General features: G+C 34.4%; 1 protein-coding gene across 2 annotated transcripts; it reads right to left on the bottom strand.

The window, feature by feature from the left end:
• Positions 1 to 818: 818 nt before the first annotated feature.
• LOC147293655 (cycloartenol synthase 2) lies at positions 819 to 14,276 on the bottom strand. Of its 2 annotated transcripts, XM_086233467.1 has the most exons (19): positions 14,118 to 14,274; positions 13,753 to 13,953; positions 10,709 to 10,894; positions 10,167 to 10,256; positions 9,817 to 10,011; positions 8,665 to 8,749; positions 7,883 to 8,049; positions 7,154 to 7,342; positions 6,566 to 6,679; positions 5,971 to 6,093; positions 5,748 to 5,870; positions 5,574 to 5,672; positions 5,043 to 5,099; positions 4,255 to 4,301; positions 4,013 to 4,156; positions 3,642 to 3,819; positions 2,404 to 2,484; positions 1,545 to 1,628; positions 820 to 1,284 (listed from the first exon to the last, which is right to left on the bottom strand). In XM_086233467.1, the coding sequence occupies exons 2-19, from the start codon at positions 13,948 to 13,950 to the stop codon at positions 1,171 to 1,173; spliced, it is 2,274 nt and encodes a 757-aa protein (XP_086089593.1). In that variant the 5' UTR covers positions 13,951 to 13,953; positions 14,118 to 14,274; the 3' UTR covers positions 820 to 1,170. The 2 variants fall into 2 exon arrangements, with proteins under 2 accessions (XP_086089592.1, XP_086089593.1); XM_086233466.1 differs by having other exon boundaries at positions 819 to 1,284; positions 5,574 to 5,870; positions 14,118 to 14,276.
• Positions 14,277 to 15,399: the final 1,123 nt, after the last annotated feature.

Below are 15,399 nucleotides of genomic sequence, written 5' to 3'. Positions count from 1 at the left end.
TGTGTTTTTACCACGTATAGTTTTAGTTAATTTTTACTTTATCATCTAGATATTTATTTGTTCTATTTTACCACTTACAACTATTTATCGTCTCACTTTATCTTTTTATGTCTATTTCGTCAGCTAATCAGTTAATATTGGTGACAAAAATGCCCCTGCCATATCAAAAAAATTTATGGCTTGAGTGACAAAATGAACGGAAAAATATAAAGTGAGGTATGAAAATAATTGTAAATGGTAAAATGAGACAAATAAACATTTGAGTGATAAATCGAAAATCAACTGAAATTATGGATGATAAAAACATAATTAAGCCAAAACAAAATTGGAAAAGGTATAATAGCAAGTTGAGGGATACGAAAAGATTTTCCCTTGCACAAATTCAGTATGTTCCCATGAATGTGTGAGAATGAAATAATTTACTCTAAAATTTATTTTTACTTCCAATATAACCCCAGCAAAGCAAAAAAATACAACAGTTTATTCTCCAAAGTACCATTGAAGAGCCAACAACAAATTAAGCCTAGAATAAAATGGAAAAGAACTTACCTATCTCCCCATATGGTACCACATAATATTTTCACCCTCTCTCATTGGCTCTCTCTCTCTTCTCTCACTCGCTTTCAATTTCTCTTTCTCTCATTTTTTGTCTCTTATCTCTCTCTTCATATGATGCCACATCACTACAACATAAAAATAAATAAATTTTTCCAATAAAATGTGCTATTTTTAAAGGAGAGTATTCAGTGCATAGATTTTAATTTATAATTGGTAAGCATATTTTGTACAGAGAAGACAAGGACTAAACAACGCCTGAGTCTTCCATGGGGCATGGAAGACTCACTCCTAAACAACATATGCTGATTCCTCATGCAAGTAAAACCCTATTAACAGTCTAGGTGGCATGTAGTATACCAATGACAATTAAAGCGAGTACTATACCCCATTGTGGTTTGGGTAAGTGAAAGTTGCGCCTCCAAGTAACTTACTAACTTGATAATTACCACATGAAAGACCACCATGATACAAACATGCACTTCGAATTGTTTTTTTTGTTTTCCTTCAATTTGTTCTTTTAGGCTCTACAACTCATTACTCTGCAATGTTTCGTTGACAAAAAAAGGTAAGTGAATCTGAAATACACTGGGAGAATAAAAAAGCAAAGTTAGCTCATGAAGCCTGCAACACACGGCATCGGTACTCTCCCAATGCCCAGATAGGGAATATGTTTCGGTATGCGGCGTATGTGATCATGCAGTTCCTGTTGAAGACACCCATGATTTCCTGTAAAACAGTACATACAAAAAAATGTCAATATTATGAGGAATTAATAAGATTATTCATATTTTTTCCAACAATTCAACTTATTATGCAATTATAACTATCTTAATATCATATTTTCATATCCTAACATGTGCAGATCTTGTTGCTGGATCCCAATTGGAAATCCAAAAAGACAAGAAACAAGCAAAAATGTTGAGGCTTAAAGCAACTGTTCTCAAGTTATGCATTTTAAATAGTATTGTTAACAAACACTGAAGTACCTCTTGAGGAAAGTCTCCATTCTCCATTTGATAATTTATCAAACATCTAGCTGCACGATGCAACGGTGTTGGGTCTCTCTCAGCCTGCTCCAATAAATAAGACAACCACAATAAGAAAATTGCTAACACAAGGAATATCACCAAGGAAAGCAGCGTACCAAAATCCTATTAGCATAAAAAAACTTTAAGGCAAAAATGGGGAGTAACTGATTTGGTGGAGGGAAGAAAACTAGAGTCTTATGGAGTTGTGTGTTGGCAGTTTTTGGATCGTTTGGTTGGAGAGGTAGAACCCTTTTAAGGAAAAATTAATACACTAATATGAGAAATTTATACACGTCCAAGAAAAAACAACCACATGAACTCCTATTTTAGTACTGTTATTGTTTCTCAGTTACAATAGTGTCACTGATTGATAGTAACAGTACTGTTAGTGACCGAAAAAAAAGGAAACAAGAGTTCGAATGGTTGACTTAAAAACTGGGCCACATGAAAAGAATACAACACACCCGGATTTTTAAACCAAAAAACTCTGCTGAAAGTTGTTTGAGTAATTTTCTATTTTTCTTCATGTGGATTGGAGAGTGGCTGTATTGTCCGTCAATTGTTAGACCAAGAGGGACTTATGTTGTCTGATATAATCCTGTTATTGTACCACGAGTTCATACAGTAGACACTTTGTTTGTGTATTCGGCGGACTGCTGGTCTACTATTAGCGTATTGATGTTTGAACCTTTATTAATATAACTATTTGTTTCTTATCCACCAAAAAAAACTGAATCAGAATTTGTGACATGAAAATAACAACCTATTTAATGCATGCCAACATAATAAATGTATTTTAGTAAAACTATATGCATACCTGCCCAGCATCAATAAGAGCCAACAAAGCCCATCCAGTATTTACCACATGAGACCTATTACCGTCAAGATTTGTGTACACCTGTACCAAAAAAAAAAAATAGAACATTAAAATACAAGAATCGTAAAAACTATCAAAGTCCAGCCCCATTTCTAACCATTACTATCAAAGTCAACAATCTCTAATCTCTTTCAGCCTCAAAAAAAAAAAAAAAAAAAAAAAAAAAACAATCTCTTTCAGACTCTTTGTTGACAAATGCATCAACGTTTAGGTACATTATGAAAATAAAACTAAAATGATAGTGCTTTTTCAAAAATAAAACTAAAATGATAGTGCTTTTTCAAAAATAAAACTAAAATGATAGTGCTTTTTCAAAAATAAATGTCTAAAATATTTTGAACCTCGTTATTGGTAACCTGATCTCTGTCTGAGAGATACACACACAAACATACAAACACGCATAGAACTTCAGGTACGGATAATCCGCATATGGATGCATTGCTGTTCGAACAGCCAATAGGGTCGAACAAAAAGCCCATTCTTGCCCCATTTTCCCGACTGACATTAGGTTATCGGAACCGTTTAAGGTAGAGTTTAGGTTTTAACTCTTGGGTTAACCCAAAATCCGAGTGTCTTGTAGAAGCAGCCTGTGTATATTAATATATATATATATATACACACACACACATAATATACATCTTATGTCTGTTAATGATTTCCTTAATTCTTTTAAGATCGAGACAAATTCTTCTATGCTTTGTATCAAAAACACCTAGCAAACTACTAAAAGGACCAATACAAGACAGAAAAGCTAGTCTTTATACCAAGAAAGGGGATTTGACTGGGAAAAAAGGACCAGGAAAGGGGAAAAAGTAAGCTTTCCTTCTCTGGGAACTTTTATGTTCCATGATTAAGGTATTCTAGTTGGTACTGCTGCAGTTTTGGGTTTTTGTATCCCTCCATTCATGTTTACCTGTTTTCTGGCTATTTAACCACTCAAAAAAATAAACAAGATATAAAACACACAGGAGAGAAGAATGTCCTAGCATTTCTTAAGGAAAGCAATCAGTTCAAAGATATTAAGAGCTAAAAACAGGCATAAATCAGAGTTAATGATTTATGAAACACTAAATACTTTATAGAATATGTAGGCATATAGTTGACAAATAAGAAAGATGTAAGATCCCTTTCCCCCCCCCAAAAAAAAAAAAAAAAAAAAGGACATCAATAAACATAACCTTGTTTTGACATGAAAGATAACTCTCTGCCCATCCACCAGAAGCAAGCTGTTTCGATAACAAGAAATCACAAGCTTTACGGATGCTAGAGCTATTTTTATAGTTCCTTCCAGCAGCCACCAACCCTTTTACCCCAAACCAAGTACCATAAGTGAAGCAAACGCCCCAAGAACCATACCTGTTCAGCAATTGTAGAAATAAAAGGTGTGATCAAACTGTCAACCTTGAAGTTTTTTTGTAGAAGCAACGAGGATTCATAAATTATCACACTTAAAAAGCTTGCATGCATTGATTTAGCAAATCTTGAAACTGATACATTAGAGAATAAGCAACTAGAAAGAGCTTATGGAGTGATAGAAGCAGGGGCAAACCATGAACCATCAGATTCTTGTATCTTTTCAATAAACGCAGCAGCTCTTTTGATGCAATGTTCTATTTCTTCTCGCCGATGACCGGGATATAATTTCTTAAATGAATCCAAAGCTTGAATAGCAGCTGAGGTACATTCAACATAACTACAGAGCCTTGTATAAGTACTTAATAACAAAACTAAATAAATTGGAAACAAAAAGAGTCATAGCAATTGATGCAGTTCAAGGTACCGATATCTTACGGATAATCTATAACAATGTCACCAAAGGTTTCAGCAGGGTTGATCAACTGGGAAAAAAAAACAGTTAAGAAGATTAGGTCTCCATGATCTCTGGAGGAGGTAATGATGAAAAGCATAAATCACTGCAAAAGGTTCTACATTTTAGGCCAAAAAGAAAGAAAGGCTTCAGCTTTAAATGCATTTTGTGAGTCATGACAGGAAATAGTGGCTTTTTCCCAAGTTTCAAGTACATTTACAAGAGAAGAAATGATAGTTTTCCATCAACAGTGATGAGGAGATGGTCTAGATCTGTGACCTATAAGATGAAATGATTAGTCTCACCCCTGACAGCTGAAGGAACTTGAAACTTGAAAGTGGTAACACATGTAAAGACTCCCTGGGATTTTATTCATCTTTATGGTATATCATACATTTCAATTTTTCATGGTGTGGTTTTTCACAATCATGATTTTAGAAACAACAGGAGAATGGAGATGGCATCGAACAGGGGAGCTTAGTGTCCAGTTTAAGTGATTTGATGATATGCAATCACCAAACAAACAAACAAAAATTCTAATTGTCTATCTTTCCAAATTAATCAAGATGGAAACAATAACAATTACATATAGAGTAGTGAAGGTCCTTTTTAATCACAATCCACAATACAGAAATTCAAACACATACAAGAGGGAGGGACTATTAGAGGGCATTTATATTACTGGACACATGCCATACATAATTTGAGCAGAATACTCTAAAATAAAATGAAAAAAGTGAACGATAATGGAGAATCATTAAAATGAGGCTACCTCCAACCATCTGTAGGATCTTGTCAGTTCATATGTCGCAAAGCCCCCATCCCCATTCTGCAATCACATTATTTTTAATAAAATAAATAGCTATCGCGTTAAAAAAAAAAAAAAAATCCCTTTCAGGTCATAAATCATAGGAAATATGTATATGGGGGAAGAATGAAGCTTCATGATCAATTAGCACAACGCACAATGTCATGTAATAAAATGTCTGGTCTAGATTCAAAGTTTGGCAACATAGCATACTAGATATCTGACAATAGAACATTACCCTACAACGATAATAGCCGAAACGCCTAGGAAACCTCGATGGAACTGATTATTGTAATGTTTGGAAAGTTTCTCTGTTCTAGGATTGTAATAGTCTTATAATAAAATATAACTTTATAATAAAGTCACTAACATGAAAGCTGCATATTTACCACTTTTAAAGACACCATTCAATGCATTAATAAGTAGTGATTGGTGATGGTATGGGTGAGGTAAAACGACAGTTATCTACTTCCGACTATCATGGTCTAAGCTAACCTGTAATGAGAGTAGGACATTGACAGCATCATGTAATTGCTTTGCATCTATTGGTTCACCAACAATTTCTGATGGAAGTTTTGACAACGATAGAGCAGCCTGAAAAAGAAAATATATAGGATTAGTGAACGTTAAAATAAGCAAATCCAGTGTGTCAATTTGATCAACACTTACTTTCAATCCTTCTGCTGTGCAGTCTGAGATGGGCCATCCATGATCAGCAGTAGAGAAAGGCCAAGCACCCTTTGAAATGTGGCGATACCAAAAGTCAAGATCACCCGGGCAATTTTCTAAAACCTTGAGAGAAAATAAAAACAGTCAATTAAGGAAATGACGGGGCCTTTAAGTTATAACAATATTAAGCACTCATGAATTCTGATGCACAGAGAAACAGCACCTGTGAATCTTTTATGTACTTATGTCCCTTTTTTAGAGTTGAACCATATTCTTCTACAAGGTTGGTCGAGATAATTGCTTGAACAGCAAAAGCAGTGTCCCATAACTGGCTTCCATTATACCCCTGCAGTAGACATTACATCTAGGTTCCTTAGTATAAAAGTCATTGAGAAACGTTGTCTCAGTAAGCACTGCAAAACAAAATCTAGATAATCAAATTTATTCCCAGTTAGAGCCTTAGAGGGTATTAAAACTTCCAAAGTAGTTCAAAATGTTGTCTTGTAATAACTGCAATACAAATATCTGGATAATTGCATAAATTACACTTGAGGATATTAAAACTTGAAAAACTTGCTGAACTTCCTAGTAATTTTATTAAAATTGATCACACACATTTCCGTAGAAAGGAAAACCACCATTATCATACTCTTGGTGACTACTGAATACAACTACATCAGCAGTTATGGAGTTAAAATTCTCAGAAAGCACTCTAAACAGCTGTAAAGTGTGAATGGATGCAGCACATTCACCACACCACAAGCATAATATGGACGAATTATCAAAAATAGTTCCTGGAAAGAAGGCAGTATTTGGACCTGCATTTTCATGCCATCTTCAGCAACCCAAAGGTAATCATGGATTCTTGGAAGATGCAACTTGAAAGCCTCTGAATTTGGATCTTCCACCCAACAGCAAAGCATATTTAACACCTGCAACTCACTGTTAGTAACCTCAAACTGTAATTGACAAATAGAAATATGTGAGAGGAGGGGGTGTTTAATATACTGGCTATCAAAACATGAACATCACTAGAAAAATAATGCATAACTAAGAAACAGATACAAAAGTCATCCAAAAAGTGACCAGTGCACTCATGGTAGGACTGGAAAGAATCTGTACAACACGTTATCATCAATTGAACTGAGAACCCAATTAGGGGCATATATGTAATATTCTATATTTGAGTTATTCTTCCTCTCTCCTTCATTTCTACCAAACAAGAAGAAATGTTTACATCCTTTTCTCTTTCTATCATTCCCATGTCTCCTACCCTTTTCCTGCTATCCATCCTCTCTTCCAAATGTAGTATAAGTGGCAGCACTCAAAACATTTATGTTCACTCTCGTTAGCAGACAGAAGGTTTAACACACAAGTGTGCGCCACTGAAATGCTTGGATATATACCTTATTCACAGGCCCAATGCAAATATAACGAGTATTCTCATCTTCATAATGTATGTGCTCAATTGCAGTGTTAAGAGCCTTTTCTCTCAACTTCTTTCCGGGCCAACGCATTAACATTGGTTCAGCAGCCTTATGAAGAGAGGTCCAAAGTATATCCTGTACAAGGGGGTGTGGGTAGTACAAATCTTCCTGCGAAAATAAAGCAAAAATATCAGGAGCTATGGGAAAGTATAGACAGATGATTGATTGTATCCCAATTGATGAAACAATAGAAACATGCAATCTGCTGACTGTAATCTAATTGGAAGGTGTTTAAATACCAAAAACCCACTGAATTTTGCTCATCAAGGTATCTAGAACTCATATTCAATATATATAGAACAGAGAACTACTCACTAATTGTACATCAAATTGACAATAAAAAAGGAAAAAAAGTGTTAAGTGCATCTATAAAAGGTGAAAAGTACCAATAATCAGCAGCATACTTTATTTTTTCAGAAGGAACTTATTTTATTGTGAGCACATTAATCGAGACTGACCTATCATCACAATTACTAATAGCTGAAACGTGAAAATGATAGACAAAACAATGTAAAGTTATTACACTCTTCACTTCAGTCAAGTTTTTGAAGAAGAACATTTATTATGTGCTCTCCAATTTGTTATAAAGAAGATTTTAGTTGGTTTGATGATTTTAGTTGGTTTGATGATACAATCACTTTGACTAACCTTTGCACACTGGTTGCGCGCCTGATCCCAGTCTATTTCATGATAGGGGACAGTAAAAAGCTCTTTTCTCAAAGACAAAACTATTGGTGTGATTGGACCGACAAACCTCTTCCCATATAAGTAAGACATTGGCAAATAGACCATCCGGCAGTGGCACCACATCCTTCCTGCAGAGAACAAAGCAAATCAATTCCTCCCTTATGGGATTTACTGGAAGATCTAAACAATTCTTCATGTATGCCACGAGAAATATGCATTTGAGCTTTCTTAGACCAAAGTCACCACATAATGCACGGCTGAAAATTCGTTTTAACTGAATAAAAACCATACTAGATGAGAACAATGGTATTTTAAATCTCCCTTGTAGAACAAAGAGCACAGTTCCAAAATTAATTTTAAGAAGGGAAGAACAAGTACATCAGAATACAGCATACTTTGTTTATGGTTAGCAGAATAGAAATGCCATAGCATGGGAAAGATGCTAAATAAATCATCCAGAGCTTGGTCTTTCAGCATTAACTCTGATTAAAAAAACAAGAAAGCAAACAGCTTCAGTCTGAAGCTATCAATTTAAAATGACCACCTAAACTATGTTGATTGCCAAAATTGATTATACATCACAAGTTAATGTGGCAATGTGGCTGTCAACAAATTTGGACAAAATTACAAAAAACACCTTTTTTAATTCATATTCACCTATTCTCAACAATCACAAACACATGTACATACAAAAACACACACATACACACTCAACACGGTAGGACACAAAAATGGGCAAGAACCTGGATGGATAGGAAGCATGTAAGGAAGAAGCCATATCTCAGGGGGCAGGGGATTGTTGCCAGACCATTCAAATGCTCCAAGTACCTATTACCGACCACCAATAAAATGAGGATTAAACAAATGAACTAGATTGCTGATATACAGCATTGTTTACTTTAATATGAAGGGTTAGGATCAACAGCCAAAAATTTTATACAAACTATGACACAACATTTAAACCATTAGAATAGAACACTTTGAATGGTTAAGGTTCTATTTAACATGGATTATTTTTCTAAAAAATAACAATGCTATTTTTTATGAAGAGAATAACAATGCTAAAAAAGATATTATTTATTATTTGCTCTCCTCAAACTCAAAAAGAACTTTTCATTTTCTACTCAACCTTTTAAAAAATAAAAAATATTATCAGAATGGATGACTCTGAGATCGTCTTTAGTCTCTTCTGGTGGTGGTGGTGCCCGGTGGGGTGGAATTGGTGTAAAGCCTTTGGGTGGGATAGCTTAATCTGACAGACAAAAGCCTCTTCCATTGTTCAGGCTGTGCAGTACCATTCCAAATTTCAGAGAAAATTAATATAATTGTTGTGTATTTCCTGTTTGATTCTTTCCATGCACTACATTTGTTAATTTCCTTTCATTTTAAAAACCCAGTCCACTTTTATGCTTTTTCCATGTTTGGTCAAAGCCTCTTATTCAGCAAGCTTGCTGCTCCATCATCTAACATGGAGCATATTGAGGAGCAAACCAGTGGTCTGCCTAAGTGAAGGTTGTGAAGCAGAAATGGAGCTTCTTGGGATTATCTGGAATATAGAAGAGAAGAGAGTAGGAGAGAAGAAACAGAGAGAAACCGAGAAAGCAAGAGACTGGAATATTAATCAATCAGAGTTTGGAGGAGTTTGTGGTGGGGCCCACATGGATAATTAACAATTTTTAGCATTTTTATTCCCAATGTATATTTATTATGTTTTAAAGAAATAATCCATGTCAAATAAAAGTGTTCTAATCTCATGGTTTAAAAGTTGTGCTATAGTTTGTGTCAAAAAGATGTGGTTGTTGAACCTGACCCTAATATGAAATATATTCTAGCACAAACTAGTAATCAAATTTGACAGTCAGATAGACCAACAAGAGAAAGGTTGAGTTCTGAACTGATAACCACATTTTCCCCCATGATGTAATTGCGGTAGCACTACCATGGTCCAGAATCCATTTACGCCCGCTCTCCATCGCTCCTTGTCCATCTTTAGCTTCCTCACCAAGCAACCTTAGAGTAACATAGGTCAAGACACTACCAAACATAGTACTTGGGCCCTCAATGTGTAAGCCCCACCCACCATCTTTGTTCTGCAATTAAACATCTCTAAATTCAAAAAATTTGGTCCCATGTGCAGAATCAAAAGGAAAGCTCTGATAAACAGCCAAAAATTGTTAAGCAAATGAGAAGGTCCACCAGTGAAAAAGGTGTAGAAGTCCCAAAATTAAGTAGAGCAGATTCTTGCCTGATGATTGTAAAGGTATCGACAGATCTCCTTCTTATGCTCATCTGATAAGACTACATTCAATGCCCCAGTGATAGACAAAGTAATTACCTGATCATTTGATGGGAAAAAGTGTCAAGAATTACAATGAGAATTTCTTTTTGTAGTGAATTTATTGTACAAAAAGGAATCATAACTATAGTTTCCAGTCTACTTTTATGTTCCTAAAGGCTGAGACAACTAACATAAGATACAATGCAACCCTTTTTGGATGATATGGAATATTTTCCACAGCACAAGAGTTGCCATTGGCAGCATCTGCACTTACTAGGCCAGGCAGTAGAAACTGATCATTTGATGGGAAAAAGTGTCAAGAATTACAATGAGTATTTCTTTTTGTAGTGAATTTATTGTACAAAAAGGAATCATAACTATAGTTTCCAGTCTACTTTTATGTTCCTGAAGGCTGAGACAACTAATATAAGATACAATCCACCCCTTTTTGGATGATATGGAATATTTTCCACAGCACAAGGGTTGCCATTGGCAGCATCTGCACTTACCAGGCCAGGCAGTAGAAACATAGGACCTCCATAGTCCCCGGGCCAATGTCCATCATGGGCTTGAAGAGTTGAATGGAAATTTATAGCCCTTCTCAATGTATTTGTCACTGCCTCCTCTGTCACATCTTCCGTATCTTTTACTTTGACCTGGGGTAAAACAGCGTGACCTGGGTTTTCCTTGGAAAGCTTCATTTTGGCAAGGAGAGATAGATGGTTATAGTCAAGTAATAAAATTTAGATTTTAGATGAATATAGCTCAACATAAGACCAATATTTGAGCATTGACCATCTTATTCACCATTCCCCTCAGACCAGAGCTAATAAACAAAAGAATCATATATCATATGATCATTCTCTCATAAAGCTAAGATTGGCTCACAATCATTTCACAGTCTGATTGTTTCAGTGACAGGGAAACATAAAGAAACAAACACCTTTATCTGACAGCAGTAAATATAACATAGAAAGCATTCAATATTTTGAACAATACTCTTTCAGCATGCTTGTTCTCAAAAGAGATGACATAAAATTTATAACTGGTCTTTACTTTTCCAGTTGGAGATTTTTAGGATGAATGTAGCATAAAAGATAAAGAAATTCAAGGAGGCAGCTTCGTATTCTGGATGAGTTAAGTAGCCAGTCATATTTAAAAACTTTTTACACTGTTCCAACTATGGAAGGTATATGAAATTTTATGTTTTATATTGTGTATGAAACCTTAAAGTTTATTTTGTATTAGAACAATTAGAACCATAATTTAATTTTCAATAATATTGGTCAAGAGGTCAAAGGGAAACCAGTTTAGAGGAGTCCCCTGCAGTTCAAACTAACAAAGGAATCAAAACTAACCTTTTTTGTATAAATGCAATGGCAAGGATTATGATTGCAAAGTCACTAAGTAGAACCCAAGTTTATACCAAAAGTTAATCCACATTTTTGGATAACTGAAAAGGTTGAATTATTGGATCTATTTAAATAAACATATTGAATTACGCTAGAGAATTTAAACAACTTCCAAAAGTAACTAAGGCTTAGTTTGGTATTGCTATAAGAAAAAACTATTGTGAAGTAAAACAGTTGTGAGATAAAGTCAGCTGTAAAGTAAAGCAGTTGAGTGTTTGGTAAACTATGTTTTCAAAAGTGTTGTAAGTGCAAAAAGCAGTATCAAGGTGTTTGGTAATGTAAAAATGTTGTGGTTGTTTATAATTACTAAAATAGACATGATGCTAAAAGTGCTTTTGATTTATTTGTTTGGTAAAAAAACAGGCCTTTTACTTGTTTATAATTTTTTGTCTACAAATTTATATTGAGATAAAAATTGCTAAAAACAAAATAATGAAATAAGTATGCATATTATTTTTGTAGGTATATCATAATTTTAATGGTACAAATAAAATACCATAATTAATAATCAATATAAAATTAAGGATATATTGGGCAACTAAAATTTTTAATTAATGGGTCCAACACCTTTCATTCACTGCAGTTTTGAAAATTGTTGTGAGTGACTTAAAATAGTGAGGCACTACAGTTTTTGGTTTTTTTACCAAACACCAAAATTGTTGTGAGTAACCTAAAATTGTCATCCACAACGGTTTTTGGGTGTCCAACAACAATTCCAAACGGGCCCCCCTAAGAGCAACCTTCTATATTCTAAACGTTTGGTATGTAGTTAAAATCGCATTTCACAACCGAAAAAATAATAGACAAAAAAGGGGAGGCTTTCCCATACAAGTCTCCTTTCTTGGTTCTGAAACCTTATACTGTCTTATGAAAGGACAAGAATTTGACACAGGAAGCAAAACATAACTACCACATCTATATCTAATAATTGCTTAAACAATTCTCATATGACATAAAGATCTAAGATTATCAATCTTTGCTGAAATTACCACTTAAATTGTGAGTATTGTGATTTTGAGGTATTTATGGGTTTTAAATTGTGCTTGATAATCATAATACTGAACCACATGACTAGCACCAAGAAGTATTCTTACACAGTCTTCCCCTTCACATTTAAAATGAAAAATAAAAAAGGGGGTCTTTGGTTTACTTTATGGTTTACAAGATTTATATTGAGTACAAGTAGATGAAAAGACCAATATTGTGCAGAGGGTTTACTGCTCCATAGTTCAGTTTAGTGGCAAAAATTTTACAATATAACAAATTTTAGAATGTATAACAAGTGCTAGTTTCAAAGTTGATCACATCTAGTTGCACACTGACTTTGTTCATGCTGGCAGATATTCAATTTCAGAAGAACTTAGCCCTGAAGTAATTCAGAATTTTGTAGAATGAAATTTCAATAGAAATGGCAGTAACATGACGCGGAATGAAGGGGTTGTTCAAAACTATTTCAATAAAGAAAAAAGAAGGTTGGCAAAAGAAGTGAGACAACAGCATCCAAACAGCATAACAATTAAGCTGGGAACAGTGGTGAGCAGTTCTTATCCTAGTTTTTTATTCTTAGATGTTGCTATCATTGACTCTTACAAGTCACTGACATTTTCTGAATTTGGAACGAACAATTACATTTCCAAAGGTTAATAATAAAAACAAATCCCAATTAATTTAAAAAACTCATCCAAGTAAAATAAGACAACGAATTTAAGAACTCTTCCGGAAGACAAAGAGTGTTCCCCCACAATACTGTTATCACCTATGTGACAAAAACAAAACTAGCATGACGCAAACAAACTGTGATCAATTATTTCTCCACCCATCAGCTTCCAAAACACTGAAGAATTTCCCTTACTCCAACATAGTTTCATAGTTCACACCACCACGCAAGCCCGTATTAACCCCATAATCACTCGGTCAAACCGGTTTTTTGGTCAACTTCAACTCAAACTTCCAAGAATATAATATTAGAATATATTGTACATATTCAAGAAAAGCAACAGATCCATAATTGGAAAAGCAAAACGCATAAATTTGAAGCAAGCGGTCTCGAAACAAAGCAGCACAGCTTTCATTATCATCAAACCAAGAAGGCAATGAATCAATGAATCATGCACAGATGTATATGGAAAAATGTAAAGTACCTGAATGCGCATGAGCAGATCGGAGCTATGTTTGTGAACGAATCGGTTGTTGTGGTAATGTTGACGAGCTCTTTCGATCTCGGCGAGCTCTTCGGGAGAGCCGAGCTTGGGATCGAACTCCCAGACATGCCTGCCGGCGTGATTGTTGAGCGTCCGCAGCCACGGACTCCCTCCCTCCGCGATCTTCAGCTTCCACATTCTCTGCCAACCGCCACAGAAAAAATAGGAAATGAGAGAAAACAAAGAGTGTTTGTGCTATTGTGCTTGTGTCCGTGTTTGGCTGCCGAGAAAATCAAAATGCGAGAAAATTGATCGATGGTGGAATTCTGAGATCTGATAAGCGAAAGAGAAACGTCACCGCTCACCAGATTTATATCAAATGCTTGTGTCGAAGTCCAAGCAGAGTGCGTGGAAGTCCAACAATGTAGAAACAAGAACGAACAAGAAGCAAGCAAACAACACTCGCTCTCGCTCTCGCTGAGTCACTCACTCAGATGGGACTGTGTGAGAGAGGCATGTGGCAATTGGCACTCAACAATTTGGATTTACAGAGTCACAGAGTGGCAGACAAACACACCGTGATGGACTGCTGGGTTTGGCTACTTCTGGAATTTCCAATTTTTGAATAAATAAAGAAAACAAAATGCTAAAAAATGCTTAAATCCAAAATTTGTGGGCCAAATTCAAATTTCAAATAATGCCACGGTATAATGTATATAAATGAGTCCAAAACCGACGTATGAGTCATTGAAATACTAGGATATTATTTGTAGAGAAAATTACAGATTTGGTCTACTTATTTTATAATTAGTTTAATTTTTGTTTATAATATTTTTTAAGTTCTGTTTTAGTCTACTAATTGTTCTACTTGTTCAATAAAAGTCCATATTTATTTTCTCAAATTTAGTCCACATTTTATCCTATCAAATTTCACCAAATTCAGCAAATATATACTTATTTTAAAGCTATGCATCTTCTCTTTACAATCATATAAAGATCATTCAAATTGAAAACTCAAGATAATTAACCATAAAGTAAGGTACCCGAAACAGCCAATTTTTACCAAAAATTTTTTAGATTTTTCAAACTTCACCCAACTTCAATTATCTTCGATTCTAATACTCGAAATTGGTTGCTATGACTAAAAATGATTAAATATAACTTATACTTCAATTATAATTGAAGAAAACACAATCCAAATTATTTAAAATCATAAACCCTAAAACTGAAATTTTCGGACTGAATCTTTATTGAAAAAGTGGAACAATTAGTGGACCAAAACAAAACTTAAAAAAGATCGTGGATCAAAATTGAACTAACTATAAAATAAGTGGACTAAATCTGTAATTTTCTCTATAAAATAAGTAGACCAAATCTGTAATTAAACTAATTTCCCCTTATTTTTATGATCAAAATTTGATTCACAAATTTATAATTTTTGAAAATTAGGAGCATTCTAAGCATATAGAAGTTAATATGAAACTAAGTATCCTTTTAGACCCATTGTACGATAAAATTTCATAATTTTGGCCATCTATTTTATTAGGTTTTATTTCCAAAATCAATCAAATCGAAAGTTATTTAGTTATTTAATTCTAATTCTAATTATTTTAATATTTTTATCAAAAATATTATGTACGTTTATTT

Source organism: Dryas octopetala, chromosome 2 (genome assembly GCF_963921425.1).
Source record: "Dryas octopetala chromosome 2, drDryOcto1.1, whole genome shotgun sequence".
Lineage (NCBI taxonomy): Eukaryota > Viridiplantae > Streptophyta > Magnoliopsida > Rosales > Rosaceae > Dryas > Dryas octopetala.
This window is presented reverse-complemented; position numbering and strand designations above follow the sequence as displayed.